This window comes from Nerophis lumbriciformis, linkage group LG03, assembly GCF_033978685.3.
Source record: "Nerophis lumbriciformis linkage group LG03, RoL_Nlum_v2.1, whole genome shotgun sequence".
Taxonomy (NCBI): domain Eukaryota; kingdom Metazoa; phylum Chordata; class Actinopteri; order Syngnathiformes; family Syngnathidae; genus Nerophis; species Nerophis lumbriciformis.
This window is the reverse complement of record NC_084550.2, coordinates 1,631,043-1,653,164: the sequence shown is the minus strand read 5'-3', so window position 1 is coordinate 1,653,164 and position 22,122 is coordinate 1,631,043. Positions and strand designations below refer to the sequence as shown.

General features: G+C 33.1%; 1 protein-coding gene across 1 annotated transcript in view; it reads left to right on the top strand.

Annotated features, from left to right (window-relative positions):
• LOC133577720 (transmembrane protein 132B) overlaps positions 1–21,291 on the top strand; it is a 405,689-nt gene extending 384,398 nt beyond the window's left edge. The window contains exons 13-16 of the mRNA XM_061931705.1: positions 5,032–5,160; positions 5,530–5,808; positions 17,323–17,582; positions 20,439–21,291. Of these exons, the coding sequence (XP_061787689.1) occupies positions 5,032–5,160; positions 5,530–5,808; positions 17,323–17,582; positions 20,439–21,012 (1,242 nt within the window). The 3' untranslated portion in view covers positions 21,013–21,291. The remainder of the gene's footprint in view (positions 1–5,031; positions 5,161–5,529; positions 5,809–17,322; positions 17,583–20,438) is intronic.
• Positions 21,292–22,122: the final 831 nt, after the last annotated feature.

The following is a 22,122-nucleotide window of genomic DNA, read 5'->3' as shown; positions in this document are numbered from 1 at the left end:
GCCTATTACAGCTACAGTCATTTAGTTGCATAAATGATGGAGCCTATCTCAGCTACAGTTATTTAGTTACATAAAGGATGGGGCCTATCCCAGCTATAGTTAGTTAAATAAAGGGTGGAGCCTATCCCAGCTACAGTTATTTAGTTAAATAAAGGGTGGAGCTAATCCCAGCTATAGTTAGGTACATACAGGATGGAGCCTATCCCAGCTACAGTTATTTTAGTTACATACAGGGTGGAGCCTATCACAGCTACAGTTATTTAGTTACATACAGGATGGAGCCTATCACAGCTACAGTTACTTAGCTACATACAGGATGGAGCCTATCCCAGCTACAGTTATTTAGTTACATACAGGATGGAGCCTATTCCAGCTACAATTATTTAGTTGCATACAGGATGGAGCCTATCACAGCTACAGTTATTTAGTTACATACAGGATGGAGCCTATCCCAGCTACAGTTATTTAGTTACATACAGGATGGAGCCTATCTCAGCTATAGTAATTTAGTTACATACAGGATGGTGCCTATCACAGCTATAGTTATTTACATACGGGGTGGAGCCTATCCCAGCTACAGTCATTTAGTTGCATAAATGATGGACCCTATCTCAGCTGCAGTTATTTAGTTACATAAAGGATGGTGCCTATCCCAGCTATAGTTAGTTAAATAAAGGGTGGAGCCTATCCCAGCTGCAGTTATTTAGTCAAATAAAAGATGGAGCTTATCCCAGCTATAGTTAGTTACATACAGGATGGAGCCTATCACAGCTACAGTTATTTAGTTACATACATGATGGAGCCTATCACAGCTACAGTTACTTAGTTACATACAGGATGGAACCTATCACAGCTACAGTTATTTAGTTACATACAGGATGGAGCCTATCCCAGCTACAGTTATTTAGTTACATACAGGATGGAGCCTATTCCAGCAACAATTATTTAGTTACATACAGGATGGAACCTATCACAGCTACAGTAATTTAGTTACATACAGGATAGAGCTTATCCCAGCTACAGTAATTTAGTTACATACAGGATGGAGCCTATTCCAGCAACAATTATTTAGTTACATACAGGATGGAGCCTATCTCAGCTATAGTAATTTAGTTACATACAGGATGGTGCCTATCCCAGCTACAGTCATTTAGTTGCATAAATGATGGAGCCTATCTCAGCTACAGTTATTTAGTTACATAAAGGATGGAGCCTATCCCAGCTACAGTTATTTAGTAAAATAAAGGATGGAAATTATCCCAGCTATAGTTAGTTACATATAGGATGGAGCCTATCCCAGCTACAGTTATTTAGTTACATACAGGATGGAGCCTATTCCAGCTACAATTATTTAGTTACATACATGATGGAGCCTATCACAGCTACAGTTGTTTAGTTACATACAGGGTGGAGCCTATCACAGCTACAGTTATTTAGTTACATACAGGATGGAGCCTATCCCAGCTACAGTTATTTAGTTACATACAGGATGGAGCCTATCTCAGCTATAGTAATTTAGTTACATACAGGATGGTGCCTATCCCAGCTACAGTCATTTAGTTGCATAAATGATGGAGCCTATCTCAGCTACAGTTATTTAGTTACATAAAGGATGGGGCCTATCCCAGCTATAGTTAGTTAAATAAAGGGTGGAGCCTATCACAGCTACAGTTATTTAGTTACATACAGGATGGAGCCTATCACAGCTACAGTTACTTAGTTACATACAGGATGGAACCTATCCCAGCTACAGTTATTTAGTTACATACAGGATGGTGCCTACTCCAGCTACAATTATTTAGTTATATACATGATGGAGCCTATCACAGCTACAGTTGTTTAGTTACATACAGGATGGTGCCTATTCCAGCTACAATTATTTAGTTATATACAGGATGGAGCCTATCACAGCTACAGTTATTTAGTTACATACAGGATGGAGCCTATCCCAGCTACAGTAATTTAGTTACCGGTACATACAGGATGGAGCCTATCTCAGCTATAGTAATTTAGTTACATACAGGATGGTTCCTATCCCAGCTATAGTTCTTTACATACGGGGTGGAGCCCATCCCAGCTACAGTTATTTAGTTACATAAAGGATGGATCCTATCCCAGCTATAGTTAGTTAAATAAAGGGTGGAGCCAATCCCAGCTACAGTTATTTAGTGGCATATAGGATGGAGCTTATCTCAGCTATAGTTAGTTGCATACAAGGTGGAGCCTATCCCAGCTACAGTTATTGTGTTACATACAGGATGGAGCCTATCACAGCTACAGTTACTTAGTTACATACAGGATGGAGCCTATCCCAGCTACAGTTATTTAGTTACATACAGGATGGTGCCTATTCCAGCTACAATTATTTAGTTGCATACAGGATGGAGCCTATCACAGCTACAGTTATTTAGTTACATACAGGATGGAGCCTATCCCAGCTACAGTAATTTAGTTACATACAAGATGGAGCCAATCTCAGCTATAGTAATTTAGTTACATACAGGATGGTGCCTAACCCAGCTATAGTTCTTTACATACGGGGTGGAGCCTATCCCAGCTAAAGTCATTTAGTTGCATGAATGATGGAGCCTATCTCAGCTACAGTTATTTAGATACATAAAGGATGGAGCCTATCCCAGCTATAGTTAGTTAAATAAAGGGTGGAGCCTATCCCAGCTACAGTTATTTAGTTAAATAAAGGATGGAGCTTATCCCAGCTATAGTTAGTTACATACAGGATGGAGCCTATCACAGCTACAGTTGTTTAGTTACATACAGGGTAGAGCCTATCACAGCTACAGTTATTTTGTTGCATACAGGATGGAGCCTATCACAGATACCGTTTTTTTGTTATATACAGGCTGGAGCCTAACCCAGCTACAGTTATTTAGTTACATAAAGGGTGGAGCCAATCCCAGCTACAGTTATTTAGTTGCATATAGGATGGAGCTTATCTCAGCTATAGTTAGTTACATACAGGGTGGAGCCTATCCCAGCTACAGTTATTGTCTTACATACAGGATGGAGCCTATCACAGCTGCAGTTATTTAGTTACATACAGGATTTAGCTTAGCCCATCTATAGTTAGTTACATACAAGGTGGAGCCTATCCCAGCTACAGTTATTTAGTTACATACAGGGTGGAGCCCATCCCAACATTAATGACAATCATTAACAACAACATTAATAACAATATTAACATCATTAACAACAACAACATTAATAACATAACATCATTAAAAACAACATTAATAACAATATTAAAATCATTAACAACAAAATTAATAACATGACAGCATCAATAACAACAACATTAATAACAATATTAAAATCATTAAGAACAACATTAATAAGAATAATTACATCATTAACTACAACAATAACAATATTAAAATCTTTAACGACAACATTAATAACAATATGAACATCATTAACATAATTAATAACAATAATGAAATCATTACCAACAACAATAATAACAATAGTAACATCATTAACAACATGACTACTAACAATAATAAAATCACAAACAACATTAATAACATTATTGACATCATTAACATAATTAATAAAAATATTGAAATCATTAACAACAACATCAATAACAATAGTAACATCATTGACAACAATATTAATAACAATAATAAAATCATTAACAATATTAACATAATTAACAGCATGAAAAACAATATTGAAATCATTATTAACATTAATAGCAATAGTAACATCAATATTAACAACAATAATAACATCATTAACGACAACATTAATCACAATAGTAACATCATTAACAACACTATTAATAACAATAATAAAATAATTAACAACAATAATAACAATAGTAACATCATTAACAACAAGACTATTAACAATAATAACATCATAAACAACAACATTAATAACAATACTGACATCATTAACAGCATTAATAACAATATTGAAATCATTAACAACAACATTAATAACAATAGTAACATCATTAACAACAATATTAATAACAATAATAAAATCATTATTAACAATATTAATAACAATAGTAACATCATTAACAACATTATTAATAACAATAATAAAATCATTAACAACAACATTAATAACAATAGTAACATCATTAACAACAATATTAATAACAATAATAAAATCATTAACAACAATATTAATAACAATAGTAACATCATTAACAACAATATTAATAACAATAATAAAATAATTAACAACAATATTAATAACATTAGTAACATCATTAATAACAATATTAATAACAATAATAAAATCATTAACAACAACAGTAATATGATTAACAACAATATTAATAACAATAATACAATCATTAACAACAATATTAACAACAACAGTAATATGATTAACAACAATATTAATAACAATAATAAAATCATTAACAACAATGTTAATAACAACAGTAACATCAATGACAACAATATTAATAACAATAATAAAATCATTAACAACAACAGTAATATGATTAACAACAATATTAATAACAATAATACAATCATTAACAACAATATTAATAACAATAGTAACGTCATTAACAACAATATTAATAACAATAATAAAATCATCAACGACAACATTTATAACAATAGTAACATCATTGACAACAATATTAATAACACCAATAAAATCATTAACAACAATGTTAATAACAACAGTAACATCAATGACAACAATATTAATAACAATAATAAAATCATTAACAACAACATTAATAACAATAATATAATAATTAACAACAACATTAATAACAATAGTAACATCATTAACAACAATATTAATAACAACAGTAACATCAATAACAACAATATTAATAACAATAATAAAATCATTAACAACAACATTAATAACAACAGTAACATCAATGACAACAATATTAATAACAATAATAAAATCATTAACAACAACATTAATAACAATAATACCGTCATTAACGACAGCAAGTGTTGAATCATTTCATCTTCTTGAAACGATTTCACTGAAACATCAACAACACCCGGGGGAACATTTGTTCAGGAAGCAGCCATCAGCGCGTGGATCCATTACAGCGACGGTTCTGTCACGCCGTTGGACATCTACGAGCCCAAAGACTTCCTGCTGTCTGCCCTCTCATTGGACGACAACGTCATCTCAGTGACCAATCAGGTAAGAGCTGACTATAAACCCTATCCGTTCTTCTGGTCCTTTTAAAACCCGGGTACAGTACTACTTTCTGCTTTCTGCTCCGCCGCTCCCAGTCCGTGGAACGCTCTCCCTGACCACCTGAGGCCACCACAGACTGTGGATGCTTTAAAAAAAAGCCCTTTTTTAGATATATGCATACTAGTTATAGCTATTTGACTGTTCTAGTTTTTATTTTTTTTATTTTTTTTAATTATCTTTTTATTACAAATAAAATCTATTATTATTATCATTATTATTATTATTTTTATTATTATTATTATTAGGGTCTAAGTATTCATCTACTTTTGGTATCCATTGTGTCAATTGATATGGTCATGGATGGTCCCAAAGGAGCAACACTGGCCCGTGGTCGTGGCGGAGGGCGAAGGCCAGGGGGCGCTAGTCCGCGTGGAGATGGTCATCTCCGAGAGCTGCCAGAAGTCCAAGAGGAAGAGCGTGCTGGCGTGGGGCGTGGGCCACGTGCTGGTCAACTTTGGCGCCAAGAACCAGGCCGGGGACGGGAGAGCGCCGGTTCCCGAAGGAAGCGTCGCCGCCGACAACGGCAGCAACCATCAACAGCGGGAGTGGAAGTCCGACAGTGTGGACCGCGAGGAAGGCGCCATGAGGAAGGTGGGCGGAGACACGCTTGCTTTTTACAAGGAGCTCCGCCTCCATGGGAGGAGGGGCTTCTCCAAGTTGACCAATCAAATCTTCTAACATCACATTTTTAAATGGCTTCCTTTCAACTTGCTGTTGATTTGTGAATATCAAAAATATACGTGTTTTTTAACGTACGTGTTTGTAAACATCATTTATAGAGTCTTCACTCAAGCTAACAATTATGGTTTTATAAATATCAAAAATAAATTAAAGCTGCAAGCAGCGATGGACGGGACCGACTTTGACGGCACATAAAATCCAAACCGGAGCAGTAATTAAAACTCTTTGGTCAACTTTTAATCAGAAGGGTTCAATCTCTCTCCTGTGCTAGTTTGAAGCCGACACGACAAACGCGCTCAGAGGAGATAATGTTTGAAAAAAAGGCGACCGGTTTTTACAAAACTTTTGTTTTGAAGGGGGAATTGTTTGAAAAAAGGTGTTTTGAAGGGGGAATTGCAAACTTCCTGTTGATTTTTTGCTGGGGGTTGTCAATATATGAAATGTAAGTCTAAGTGAGACCTACATTGATGTTTTTTCAGAGTATAAGTCGCACCGGAGTTTCAGTCGCACCTGCCGAATATGCATAATAAAAAAAGGAAAAAAACATATTTAAGTCGCACTGGAGCCCGGCCAAACTATGAAAAAAAACTACGACTTATAGTCCGAAAAATACGGTAGTAACAATTTCAACATAGCAGTGATTAAAAATCCCTCATTGACATTATCATTACAGACATTTATAAAAAATAAAATAAAAAATAAATAAAAATGAAAGCTTTGACGGCACAAAAAAATCTAAACCGAAACAGTAATAAAAACTCTTTGGTCAACTTTTAATCAGAAGGGTTCAATCTCTCTCCTGTGCTAGTTTGAAGCCGACACGACAAACGCGCTCAGAGGAGATCATGTTTGAAAAAAGGCGACCGGTTTTTACAAAACTTTTGTTTTGAAGGGGGAATTGTTTGAAAAAAGGTGTTTTGAAGGGGGAATTGCAAACTTCCTGTTCATTTTTTGCTGGGGGTTGTCAATATATGAAATGTAAGTCTAAGTGAGACCTACATTGATGTTTTCTCGGAGTATAAGTCGCACCGGAGTTTCAGTCGCACCTGCCGAAAATGCATAATAAAAAAGGAAAAAAACATATTTAAGTCGCACTGGAGCCCGGCCAAACTATGAAAAAAACTGCGACTTATAGTCCGAAAAATACGGTAGTAACAATTTCAACAAAGCAGTGATTAAAAATCCCTCATTGACATTATCATTACAGACATTTATAAAAAAAAAAAAAAAAAAAAAAAAAAAAATTAAAGCTGCAAGCAGCGATGGACGGGACCGACTTTGACGGCACAAAAAATCCAAACCGAAACAGTAATTAAAACTTTTTGGTCAACTTTTAATCAGAAGGGTTCAATCTCTCTCCTGTGCTAGTTTGAAGCCGACACGACAAACGCGCTCAGAGGAGATAATTTTTGAAAAAAGGCGACCGACCAAAACTTTTGTTTTGAAGGGGGAATTGCAAACTTCCTGTTGATTTTTTGCTGGGGGTTGTCAATATATGAAATGTAAGTCTAAGTGAGACGTACATTGATGTTTTTTCGGAGTATAAGTCGCACCGGAGTTTCAGTCGCACCTGCCGAAAATGCATAATAAAAAAGGAAAAAAACATATTTAAGTCGCACTGGAGCCCGGCCAAACTATGAAAAAAACTGCGACTTTTAGTCCGAAAAATACGGTAGTAACAATTTCAACATAGCAGTGATTAAAAATCCCTCATTGACATTATCATTACAGACATTTATAAAAAAAAAATTAAAAAATAAATAATAATTAAAGCTGCAAGCAGCGATGGACGGGACCGACTTTGACGGCACAAAAAAATCCAAACCGAAACAGTAATTAAAACTCTTTGGTTAACTTTTAATCAGAAGGGTTCAATCTCTCTCCTGTGCTAGTTTGAAGCCGACACGACAAACGCGCTCAGAGGAGATAATGTTTGAAAAAAGGCGACCGGTTTTTTACAAAACTTTTGTTTTGAAGGGGGAATTGCAAACTTCCTGTTCATTTTTTGCTGGGGGTTGTCAATATATGAAATGTAAGTCTAAGTGAGACCTACATTGATGTTTTTTCGGAGTATAAGTCGCACCGGAGTTTCAGTCGCACCTGCCGAAAATGCATAATAAAAAAGGAAAAAAACATATTTAAGTCGCACTGGAGCCCGGCCAAACTATGAAAAAAACTGCGACTTATAGTCCGAAAAATACGGTAGTAACAATTTCAACATAGCAGTGATTAAAAATCCCTCATTGACATTATCATTACAGACATTTATAAAAAAAAAATTAAAAAGTAAATAAAAATTAAAGCTGCAAGCAGCGATGGACGGGACCGACTTTGACGGCACAAAAAAATCCAAACCAAAACAGTAATTAAAACTCTTTGGTTAACTTTTAATCAGAAGGGTTCAATCTCTCTCCTGTGCTAGTTTGAAGCCGACACGACAAACGCGCTCAGAGGAGATCATGTTTGAAAAAAGGCGACCGGTTTTTACAAAACTTTTGTTTTGAAGGGGGAATTGCAAACTTCCTGTTCATTTTTTGCTGGGGGTTGTCAATATATGAAATGTAAGTCTAAGTGAGACCTACATTGATGTTTTTTCGGAGTATAAGTCGCACCGGAGTTTCAGTCGCACCTGCCGAAAATGCATAATAAAAAAGGAAAAAAACATATTTAAATCGCACTGGAGCCCGGCCAAACTATGAAAAAAACTGCGACTTATAGTCCGAAAAATACGGTAGTAACAATTTCAACATAGCAGTGATTAAAAATCCCTCATTGACATTATCATTACAGACATTTATAAAAAAAATTAAAAAATAAATAAAAATTAAAGCTGCAAGCAGCGATGGACGGGACCGACTTTGACGGCACAAAAAATCCAAACCGAAACAGTAATTAAAACTCTTTGGTCAACTTTTAATCAGAAGGGTTCAATCTCTCTCCTGTGCTAGTTTGAAGCCGACACGACAAACGCGCTCAGAGGAGATCATGTTTGAAAAAAGGCGACCGGTTTTTACAAAACTTTTGTTTTGAAGGGGGAATTGCAAACTTCCTGTTCATTTTTTGCTGGGGGTTGTCAATATATGAAATGTAAGTCTAAGTGAGACCTACAATGATGTTTTTTCGGAGTGTAAGTCGCACCGGAGTTTCAGTCGCACCTGCCGAAAATGCATAATAAAAAAGGAAAAAAACATATTTAAGTCGCACTGGAGCCCGGCCAAACTATGAAAAAAACTGCGACTTATAGTCCGAAAAATACGGTAGTAACAATTTCAACATAGCAGTGATTAAAAATCCCTCATTGACATTATCATTACAGACATTTATAAAAAATAAATAAAAAATAAATAAAAATTAAAGCTGCAAGCAGCGATGGACGGGACCGACTTTGACGGCACAAAAAATCCAAACCGAAACAGTAATCAAAACTCTTTGGTTAACTTTTAATCAGAAGGGTTCAATCTCTCTCCTGTGCTAGTTTGAAGCCGACACGACAAACGCGCTCAGAGGAGATAATGTTTGAAAAAAAAGGTGACCGGTTTTTACAAAACTTTTGTTTTGAAGGGGGAATTGCAAACTTCCTGTTCATTTTTTGTTGGGGGTTGTCAATATATGAAATGTAAGTCTAAGTGAGACCTACATTGATGTTTTTTCGGAGTATAAGTCGCACCGGAGTTTCAGTCGCACCTGCCGAAAATGCATAATAAAAAAGGAAAAAAACATATTTAAGTCACACTGGAGCCCGGCCAAACTATGAAAAAAACTGCGACTTATAGTCCGAAAAATACGATAGTAACAATTTCAACATAGCAGTGATTAAAAATCCCTCATTGACATTATCATTACAGACATTTATAAAAAAAAATAAAAATAAAAATAAAAATTAAAGCTGCAAGCAGCGATGGACGGGACCGACTTTGACGGCACAAAAAATCCAAACCGAAACAGTAATTAAAACTCTTTGGTTAACTTTTAATCAGAAGGGTTCAATCTCTCTCCTGTGCTAGTTTGAAGCCGACACGACAAACGCGCTCAGAGGAGATCATGTTTGAAAAAAAGGCGACCGGTTTTTACAAAACTTTTGTTTTGAAGGGGGAATTGCAAATTTCCTGTTCATTTTTTGCTGGGGGTTGTCAATATATGAAATGTAAGTCTAAGTGAGACCTACATAGAGGTTTTTGTTTCATGTCTCTACGACATTCCTACCGGAAGTTACAAGCAGTTTTGTCTGTGTTTTTTCCTAGGGGGCGCTAGAGCGCAATTTTGAGTTTTGGGGTTTGGTTTTTTTTATTAAATGGCAATTTTCGCCAGTCCTGATGTGTGTGTCAAATATGGTGAGTTTTGAAGCATGTTAAAGGGGTCAAATTAGAGCTCAAAGAGGCGGCGGAATAATAATAATAATAATAAAACGCACAAAATACAATAGGGTCCTCTGTCCCAAAGGGACATTGCGGTCCCTAATTAAAGATTGACGTGTTTTTAACGTACGTTTTTGTAAACACTTAAAACCATTTAGAGTCTTCACTCAAGCTAACGATTTTGTTTTTGTAAAATGTAAAAGCTCATATCAATGTACATGTTTTTTTTAACGTACGTTTTTGTAAACACTTAAAACGATATAAAATCTTCATTGAGGCTAAAAATTATGTTTTAAAAAAAATCAAAAATAATTTAAAAATGTACGTGCTTTTTAACGTACGTTTTTCTAAACCAATTAGAGTCTTCATTCAAGCTAAAGATTTTGTTTTTGTAAATATCAACGATCATTTAAAAGTACGTGTGTTTTAAACGTGCGTTTTTGTAAACACTAAAAAAAGATTTAGAGTTTTCACTGAAGCTAACAAATACGGTTTTGTAGATATCAAAAACCATTTAAAAATGCGCGTATTTTTTTTCTAACGTACGTTTTTGTAAACACTAAAAACAATTTTTAGTTTTCCCTTAAGCTAAAAATTATGGTTTTGTAAATATCAAAAATCATTAAAAAATGTACATGTTTTTTGAAAATTTTTGAAAATCTTTGAAAATTTTTGAAAATTTTTGTAAACACTAAAACAACATTTAGAGTCTTCACTCAAGCTAAAGATTTAGTTTTTGGAAATATCAAAGATCATTTCAATGTACATGTTTTTTAACGTACATTTTTTGTAAACACTTAAACCGATTTAGAGTCTTCACTGAGGCTAAAAATTATGGTTTTGTAAATATCAAAAATCATTTAAAAATGTACATGGTTTTTTAACGTTCGTTTTTGTAAACACTTAAAACCATTTAGAGTCTTCACTCAAGCTAACGATTTTGTTTTTGTAAAATGTAAAAGCTCATATCAATGTACATGTTTTTTTAACGTACGTTTTTGTAAACACTTAAACCGACTTAAAATCTTCATTGAGGCTAAAAATTATGTTTAAAAAAAAAAATCAAAAATCATTTAAAAATGTAAGTGCTTTTTAACGTACGTTTTTCTAAACCAATTAGAGTCTTCACTCAAGCTAAAGATTTTGTTTTTGTAAATATCAACGATCATTTAAAAGTACGTGTGTTTTAAACGTACGTTTATGTTAACACTAAAAAAAGATTTAGAGTTTTCACTGAAGCTAACAAATACGGTTTTGTAGATATCAAAAAACATTTAAAAATGTGCGTTGTTTTTTTTCTAACGTACGTTTTTGTAAACACTAAAAACAATTTTTAGTTTTCCCTTAAACTAAAAATTATGGTTTTGTAAACATCAAAAATCATTAAAAAATGTACGTGTTTTTTGAAAATTTTTGAAAATTTTTGAAAATGTTTGTAAACACTAAAACAGCATTTAGAGTCTTCACTCAAGCTAAAGATTTTGTTTTTGTAAATATCAACGATCATTTAAAAGTACATGTGTTTTAAACGTACGTTTTTGTAAACACTAAAAAAAGATTTAGAGTTTTCACTGAAGCTAACAAATACGGTTTTGTAGATATCAAAAACCATTTAAAAATGTGCGTTGTTTTTTCTAACATACGTTTTTGTAAACACTAAAAACAATTTTTAGTTTTCCCTTAAGCTAAAAATTATGGTTTTGTAAACATCAAAAATCATTAAAAAATGTACGTGTTTTTTGAAACCTACATTTTTGTAAACACTAAAACAACATTTAGAGTCTTCACTCAAGCTAAAGATTTAGTTTTTGTAAATATCAAAAATCATTTAAAAATGTACGTGTTTTTTTAACGTTCGTTTTTGTAAACACTTAAAACCATTTAGAGTCTTCACTGAAGCTAAAAATTTTGTTTTTGGAAACATCAAAGATCATTTCAATGTACATGTTTTATAACATACATTTTTTGTAAACACTTAAACCGATTTAGAGTCTTCACTGAGGCTAAAAATTATGGTTTTGTAAATATCAAAAATCATTTAAAAATGTACATGTTTTTTTAACATTCGTTTGTGCAAACACTTAAAACCATTTAGAGTCTTCACTCAAGCTAACGATTTTGTTTTTGTAAAATGTAAAAGCTCATATCAATGTACATGTTTTTTTTAACGTACATTTTTGTAAACACTTAAACCGATTTAAAATCTTCATTGAGGCTAAAAATTATGTTTTAAAAAAAATCAAAAATCATTTAAAAATGTACGTGCTTTTTTAACGTGCGTTTTTCTAAACCAATTAGAGTCTTCACTCAAGCTAACGATTTTGTTTTTGTAAATATCAACGATCATTTAAAAGTACGTGTGTTTTAAACGTACGTTTTTGTAAACACTAAAAAAAGATTTAGAGTTTTCACTCAAGCTAACAAATACGGTTTTGTAAATATCAAAAACCATTTAAAAAATTTCTTTTTCTAACGTACGTTTTTGTAAACATTAAAAACAATTTTGAGTTTTCCCTTAAGCTAAAAATTATGGTTTTGTAAACATCAAAAATCATTAAAAAAATGTACGTGTTTTTTGAAACCTACATTTTTGTAAACACTAAAACAACATTTAGAGTCTTCACTCAAGCTAAAGATTTTGTTTTTGGAAATATCAAAGATCATTTCAATGTACGTGTTTTTTTAACGTACGTTTTTGTAAACACTTAAAATCATTTAGAGTCTTCACTCAAGCTAAAAATTGTGTTTTTGGAAACATCAAAGATCATTTCAATGTACATGTTTTATAACGTACATTTTTTGTAAACACTTAAACTGATTTAGAGTCTTCACTGAGGCTAAAAATTATGGTTTTGTAAATATCAAAAATCATTTAAAAATCTACATGTTTTTTTAACGTTCGTTTTTGTAAACATTTAAAACCATTTAGAGTCTTCACTCAAGCTAACGATTTTGTTTTTGTAAATACCAAAGATCATTTCAATGTACATGTTTTTTTTAACGTACGTTTTTGTAAACACTTGAACCCATTAAGAGTCTTAACTGAGGCTAAATATTATAGTTTTGTAAATATCAAAAATAATTCAAAAATTGACGTGTTTTTTAACGTTCGTTTTTGTAAACACTTAAAACCATTTAGAGTCTTCACTCAAGCTAACGATTTTGTTTTTGTAAACATCAAAGATCATTTCAATGTACATGTTTTTTAACATACGTTTTTGTAAACTCTTATACCCATTAAGAGTCTTTACTGAGGCTAAATATTATGGTTTTGTAAATATCAAAAATAATTAAGAAATGTACATGTTTTTTAACGTTCGTTTTTGTAAACACTAAAAACACATTTAGAGTCTTCACTGATTCTAAAAAATTATGTTTTTGGAAATAACAAAAATAATTTAAAAATTTCGTTTTTTTTAACGTACGTTTTTGTAAACATTTAAAACAATTTAGAGTCTTCACTCAAGCTAACGATTTTGTTTTTGTAATTATCAAAGATCATTTCAATGTACGTGTTTTTAAACATACGTTTTTGTAAACTCTTATACCCATTAAGAGTCCTCACTGAGGCTAAAAATTATGGTTTTGTAAATATCAAAAATCATTTCAATGTACGTGTTTTTTTAACGTACGTTTTTGTAAACACTTAAAATCATTTAGAGTCTTCACTCAAGCTAAAAATTGTGTTTTTGGAAACATCAAAGATCATTTCAATGTACATGTTTTATAACATACATTTTTTGTAAACACTTAAACCGATTTAGAGTCTTCACTGAGGCTAAAAATTATGGTTTTGTAAATATCAAAAATCATTTAAAAATGTACATGTTTTTTTAACGTTCGTTTGTGTAAACACTTAAAACCATTTAGAGTCTTCACTCAAGCTAACGATTTTGTTTTTGTAAAATGTAAAAGCCCATATCAATGTACATGTTTTTTTAACGTACGTTTTTGTAAACACTTAAACCGATTTAAAATCTTCATTGAGGCTAGAAATTATGTTTTAAAAAAAATCAAAAATCATTTAAAAATGTACGTGCTTTTTTAACGTACGTTTTTGTAAACACTAAAAACCAATTAGAGTCTTAACTGAGGCTAAATATTATGGTTTTTAAATATCAAAAATAATTTAAAAATGTACGTGTTTTTTTAACGTTCGTTTTTGTAAACACTAAAAGCAGATTTAGAGTCTTCACTGAAGCTAAAAATTAGGTTTTTGGAAATATCAAAAATAATTTAAAAATGGAGGTGTTTTTTTTTAACGTACGTTTTTGTAAACACTTAAAACCATTTAGAGTCTTCACTCAAGGTAAAAATTTTGTTTTTGTAAATACCAAAAATCATTTCAATGTACGTGTTTTTTAACGTACATGTTTGTAAACACTTAAAATCATTTAGAGTCTTCACTTAAGCTAACGATTTTGTTTTTGTAAATATCAAAGATCATTTCAATGTACATGTTTTTTTAACGTATGTTTCTGTAAACACTTAAACCCATTAAGAGTCTTAACTGAGGCTAAATATTATGGTTTTTAAATATCAAAAATCATTTAAAAATGTACGTGTTTTTTTTAACGTACGTTTTTGTAAACACTTAAAACCATTTAGAGTCTTCACTCAAGCTAACGATTTGTTTTTGTAAAATGTAAAAGCTCATATCAATGTACATGTTTTTTTAACGTACGTTTTTGTAAACACTTAAACCGATTTAAAATCTTCATTGAGGCTAGAAATTATGTTTTAAAAAAAATCAAAAATCATTTAAAAATGTACATGCTTTTTTAACGTATGTTTTTCTAAACACTAAAAAACAATTAGAGTCTTCACTCAAGCTAAAGATTTTGTTTTTGTAAATATCAATGATCATTTAAAAGTATGTGTGTTTTAAACGTACGTTTTTGTAAACACTAAAAAAAGATTTAGAGTTTTCACTGAAGCTAACAAATACGGTTTTGTAAATATCAAAACACATTTAAAAATGTACGTGTTTTTCTAACATATGTTTTTGTAAACATGAAAATACATTTAGAGTCTTCGCTGAAAATAATGATTACGTTTTTGTAAATATCAAAGATCATTTCAATGTACATGTTTTTTAACGTACGTTTTTGTAAACTCTTAAACCCATTAGGAGTCCTCACTGAGGCTAAAAATTATGGTTTTGTAAATATCAAAAATCATTTAAAAATGGACGTGTTTTTTTAACGTACGTTTTTGTAAACACTTAAAACCATTTTGAGTCTTCACTCAAGCAAACAATTTTGTTTTTGTAAATACCAAAGATCATTTCAATGTACGTGATTTTTAATGTACATGTTTGTATCAAAAATCATTTAAAAATGTACACGTTTTTTAATGTTCGTTTTTGTAAAAACTTAAAACCATTTAGAGCTAACGATTTTGTTTTTGTAAATATCAAAAATCATTTAAAAATGTACATGTTTTTTTAACGTTCGTTTTTGTAAACACTTAAAACCATTTAGAGTCCTCACTGAGGCAAAAAATTATGGTTTGTAAATATCAAAAATCATATTAAAATGTACGTGTTTTTTTAACGTTCGTTTTGTAAGCACTAAAAACACATTTAGAGTCTTCACTGAAGCTAAAAATTATGTTTTTGTAAATATCCAAAAATTATTTAAAAATTGTCATGTTTTTTTTAACGTACATGTTTGTAAACACTTAAAACCATTTTGAGTCTTCACTCAAGCTAACGATTTTGTTTTTGTAAATACCAAAGATCATTTCAATGTACATGTTTTTTTTAACATATGTTTTTGTAAACACTTGAACCCATTAGGAGTCTTCACTGAGGCAAAAAATTATGGTTTGTAAATATCAAAAATCATATTAAAATGTACGTGTTTTTTTAACGTTCGTTTTTGTAAACACTAAAAACACATTTAGAGTCTTCACTGAAGCTAAAAATTATGTTTTTGTAAATATCAAAAATTATTAAAAAATGGTCGTGTTTTTGTAACGTTCGTTTTTGTAAACACTTAAAACCATTTAGAGTCTTCACTTAAGCTAATGATTTTGTTTTTGGAAGTATCAAAAATCTTTTAAAAATGGACGTGTTTTTTTTAACGTACGTTTTTGTAAACACTTAAAACCATTTAGAGTCCTCACTGAGGCAAAAAATTATGGTTTGTAAATATCAAAAATCATTGTAAAATGTACATGTTTTTTAACGTTCGTTTTTGTAAGCACTAAAAACATATTTAGAGTCTTCACTGAAGCTAAAAATTATGTTTTTGGAAATATCAAAAATCATTTAAAAATGGTTGTGTTTTTTTTAACGTACGTTTTTGTAAACACTTAAAACCATTTAGAGTCTTCACTCAAGCTAACGATTTTGTTTTTGGAAATACCAAAGATCATTTCAATGTATATGTTTTTTTTAACGTACGTTTTTGTAAACACTTGAACCCATTAAGAGTCTTAACTGAGGCTAAATATTATGGTTTTGTAAATATCAAAAATAATAAAAAAATGTACGTGTTTTTTAACGTTCGTTTTTGTAAACACTAAAAACACATTTAGAGTCTTCACTTAAGCTAAAAATTATGTTTTTGGAAATATCAAAAATCATTTAAAAATGTGCATCTTTTTTTAACGTTTGTTTTTGTAAACATTAAAAACACATTTCGAGTCTTCACTGAAGCTAACAAATACGGTTTTGTAAATATCAAAAAATATTTAAAAATGTACGTGTTTTTTGAAACCTACGCTTTTGTAAACTCTAAAAACGATTAACAAATAATAAATAAATCCTATTGGTCATATATATATATATATAAATATATATATATATATATATATATATATATATATATATATATATATATATATATATGTATATATATATATATATATATATATATATATATATATGTGTATATATGTATATAAATGTATATATATATATATATATATATATATATATATATATATATATATATATATATATATATATATATATATATATATATACAGTGTGTGCCTGTTAAAGTAAAATAAAAATATTAATAATCATTATTAAATATTATTTTTATGTGATGACCTTTAGGTTGGCTTAACCACCAAGAGTACCGTCACCCACCGAGCCGTCGGCGGGAAATCCTACAGCAGCGGCGGCGGCGGTCCGAGTCAAGCTGGGGACCACGCTAGTGTCCCGGCCCAGGTGGAGGTGCCCGGACCTGCGGACAACGAGCTCACGCAGACCACCAGAGGACTGTCGGACCTGGAGATCGGGATGTACGCCCTGCTGGGGGTCTTCTGTCTGGCCATTCTCGTCTTCCTCATCAACTGCGTCAGCTTTGCTTTCAGGTATAGGGATGTGTGCTTATTTAAGTAGTAGTGTTTTGTGTACAGGCCTGGAGGGAACAGAGTCAACATCCCAGGTGTTCTAGAAGGACGAGGAAGGGATTTTTCAGGGCATCTTTCACTACACTGGTCTCACTGGGGTGTTTACAACATAGCCTTGCAGAGTGGGTGTGATTGTAGCTAAGGATTGTTTTTGGTCAAAGAGAGCAAACTGTAACAATTGATGTGCTATCTTGTACCCTTTTTGATTGTAGACATTGTAGGGATCGCAGGCTTTCGCTTGACGAATCCCAAAAAATCCCAGATTTCCCCAAATTCCAGGGTTTCCGGGACATTTTTCCCATTCAAAATGAATTGCCCGTTTTTCAAACTTCCGCCATTTCCACTGTTACTACTTGAACATTTCTTGACCGATTTCAACAATTCCAACACCAACCAATTCAGATCATTCAGGACATTCATGCTTCTGATCATTTATTTTTAAAATCCCGCTTTTCCCAAAATTCTCAAATTTCCAGGAAGTTCTCATTAAAATAAATGGGAACATTTTCCAAGTTGCACAATTCCCACATTTTTCAACTTATTCAAACCATTCCATCTGCAATGTTTTTTGTTCAATGTTTTTTGTGCGATGTTTTTTGTTCCTTTGTTCAATATTTTTTACTCAATGTTTTTTGTTTGATGTTTTTTTGTCCGATGATTTTTGCTGTTTTGTTCGATGTTTTTTGCTCTATGTTTTTTGTTCGATGCTTTTTGTTCGATGATTTTTGTTCTATGCTTTTTGTTATTTTGTTCAATGTTTTTTGTTCTATGCTTTTTGTTATTTTGTTCTATGTTTTTTGCTCTATGTTTTTTGTCCAATGTTTTTTGTTCGATGCTTTTTGTTCTATGTTTTTGTTCGATGTTTTTTGCTCTGTTTTTTGTTCGATGTTTTTTGTCTGAGGCTTTTTGTTCGATGTTTTTTGTTCTATGCTTTTTGTTATTTTGTTTGATGTTTTTTGCTCTTTTGTTCGATGCTTTTTGTTCTGTTTTTTGTTCAATGTTTTTTGTTCGATGTTTTTTGTTCGATGTTTTTTGTTCGATGTTTTTTGCTCAGTTTTTTGCTCAGTTTTTTGTTCGATGTTTTTTGTCTGATGCTTTTTGTTCTATGTTTTTTGTTCTATGTTTTTTGTTCTATGCTTTTTGCTCGATGTTTTTGTCCAATGTTTTTTTCGATGCTTTTTGTACGGTGTTTTTTGCTCTATGTTTTTTGCTCTATGTTTTTTGCTCTATGTTTTTTACTCTTTTGTTTGATGCTTTTTGTTTGATGCTTTTTGCTCTTTTGTTCTATGTTTTTGCTCGATGTTTTTTGTCCAATGTTTTTTGTTCGATGCTTTTTGTTCAATGTTTTTTGTTCTATGATTTTTGCTGTTTTTTGTTCGATGTTTTTTGTTCTATGTTTTTTGCTCTATTTTTTTGTTCGATGTTTTTTGTCCCATGCTTTTTGTTCGATGTTTTTTACTCTATGTTTTTTTGTTCTATGCTTTTTGTTATTTTCTTCGATGTTTCTTGCTCAATGTTTTTGTCCAATGTTTTTTGTTCGATGCTTTTTGTTCAATGTTTTTTGCTCTTTTGTTTGATGCTTTTTGTCTGATGCTTTTTGCTCTTTTGTTCAATGTTTTTGCTCAATGTTTTTTGCTCTTTTGTTTGATGCTTTTTGTTCGATGTTTTTGCTCGATGTTTTTTGTACAATGTTTTTTGTTCGATGCTTTTTGTTTGGTGTTTTTTGTTCAATGTTTTTTGCTCTGTTTTTTATTCGATGTTTTTTGTCCGATGCTTTTTGTTCGATGTTTTTTACTCGATGATTTTTTGTTCTATGCTTTTTGTTATTTTGTTCGAAGGTTTCTTGCTCGATGTTTTTGTCCAATGTTTTTTGTTCGATGCTTTTTGTTCGATGTTTTTTGCTCGATGTTTTTTGCTCTTTTGTTTGATGCTTTTTGTTTGATGCTTTTTGCTCTTTTGTTCAATGTTTTTGCTCGATGTTTTTTGCTCTTTTGTTTGATGCTTGTTGTTCGATGTTTTTGCTCAAAGTTTTTTGTCCAATGTTTTTTGTTCGATGCTTTTTGTTCAATGTTTTTTGTTCAATGTTTTTTGCTCTGTTTTTTGTTCGATGTTTTTTGTCCGATGCTTTTTGTTCGATATTTTTTACTCGATGTTTTTTTGTTCTATGCTTTTTGTTATTTTGTTCGATGTTTCTTGCTCGATGTTTTTTGTTCGATGCTTTTTGTTCGATGTTTTTTGCTCGACGTTTTTTGCTCTTTTGTTTGATGCTTTTTGTTCGATGCTTTTTGCTCTTTTGTTCGATGTTTTTGCTCGATGTTTTCTATCCAATGTTTTTTGTCCGATGCTTTTTGTTCGATGCTTTTTGTTCGATGTGTTTTGTTCAATGTTTTTTGTTCTGTTTTTTTGTTCGATGTTTTTTGTTCAATGTTTTTTTGTTTAATGCTTTTTGTTCTTTTGTTCGGTATTTTTTGCCCGATGTTTTTTGTTCGATGTTTTTTTGTTCGATGCTTTTTGCTCTTTTTCTCGATGCTTTTTTCTTTTTAGCTTTTTGATTTTGGCCCCATGCTTTTTGCTCTCTTGCTTGATGCATTTTGCTCGATGCTTTTTGCTCTCTTGTTCGTTGCGTTTTGCTCGATACTTTTTGTTCAATGCTTTTCTGTTTGATGCTTCTTCCTTGACACTCTTTGCCTGATGCCTGATGACGTTAATTGAAGAGTTGTGGTTTGACTGAGTAGTTGTGCTATTGGTAACCACCGTGTTAGCATCACGCCATGATAGCATCACGCCATCATAGCCCTTGTCTGATCTATTTTGCAGATATCGCCACAAGCAAGTCCCCGTGCTGGAGGCGGCGGGCAACATGAACCACGCCCACGACTGGGTGTGGCTCGGCAACGAGGCCGACCTCCTGGCGGACCACCCTGACCAGTGCCCGGGCTCGCTGCCGGACGAGTGCACCACCATCATCGACCGCAGCGAGGAAGGCTACGAGGAGAACAAGTACCTCCTGAACGGGGCGGGCGGCTCTCTGGTGATGGGCGCAAACAGCAGGGGCGCCCTCGGCGGCGGGCACCGCGGCGTCTCTCACAGTCAGACGTTACCCAGGTCCATCCCAGAACCCCTCCAGTGCCTTTCCGCCATCGCCGCCGACAACGCGCCCCAAGCGGCCGCCGCCAACAAGCGCAAACGGGTCAAGTTCACCTCGTTCGCCACCGTGCTGCCCGACGACCACCCGGCCGGGGGCGGCGGCGGCGGCGGCGGCGGCGTCCCGCCCTACGCCAACTCCTCGGCGCCGCGCGGCGAGGACGACATCAAGTGGGTTTGCCACGACATGGACCTGGCACAGTCGGAGATCAGAACCTACATGGAGAGGCTGCAGGACAACCTGTGACTGGGGGGGTCGAAGGTCAAACACCTGGTGGTGGGGAGGGGGGGGCGGGACAATTCACCTGTGATGCCTTTGCCACGGACGAAGGGAGCGGGGCGGACTCTTCCTGGAGCCCAGCCTCTTTGGGACACGCCTACTTTTAGGCTCCTCACACTTTGGAGGGAAAAACACCTGCAAACTATAAAATAGTGCAATAATAAAACGATAGAATATATTAAAACATCATTTTGTTTTGCCAACATTAAACACATTTGAGTATGTTTTAAAATGTGAAAATAATTTTTTCTTGAACTATTTATTTTATGACCAATTTACTGATGCAATGGCTGATTAATTAAAGGCCATTCCAATGATAAAAAAATAATAATAATTGAATAAACTAACAGATATTCATCTTTATTTATATTTTTTTGTAATTATTATTTAAAGTGGCTTTATATTTATGACAAAAAAAAAAAAAGGTGTTTAAGTGTAAAAAGCAAGCATCCAATCAGCCATAAAGCGTATGAACATTTGTATTTATTATTATTATTATTATTCTCAGTAATGTTATGATTATGTACAAGAGTCTATTTTTCATGTGCACTGACAATTTGATGAAAAGAATAATAATATTAATAATATTTTCTCTGTCTTTGGCGGTGAAACTTTAACTTGCACAAGCAACAACAGGGAACAAAAAAAAGAAGAAAAAAAAAAAAAAGACTTTTCCACTTCCTGTTGTCTCCAAACCTTCCAGCCAATGACGGCGTTCCCTGCCCCACGCTGACCACGCCCCCCTCATCGCAACAAACTGAAGGACACACATTCTTCATTTCCTCCTTTTATTTTTTATAAGAATATTACTTTTCTTTCTTTTTTTTCTGTGTTCTTTGCAAGCCGAGTAGACTTTGAGTTTAGAAGATGTATAAAAAAAAAGTGTGTTCTTCTTTTGTTAGCCACATATTTATTTATTTGAGCGAGGCCAGCAGAGGAGGCGGGCCTATAGGAGGCGGGCCAATAGGAGGCGGGCCAATAGGAGGCGGGCCAATAGGAGGCAGGCCTATAGGAGGCGGGCCAATAGGAGGCGGGCCAGAAGGAGGCGGGCCATTAGGAGGAGAGGAACTTTTCGAG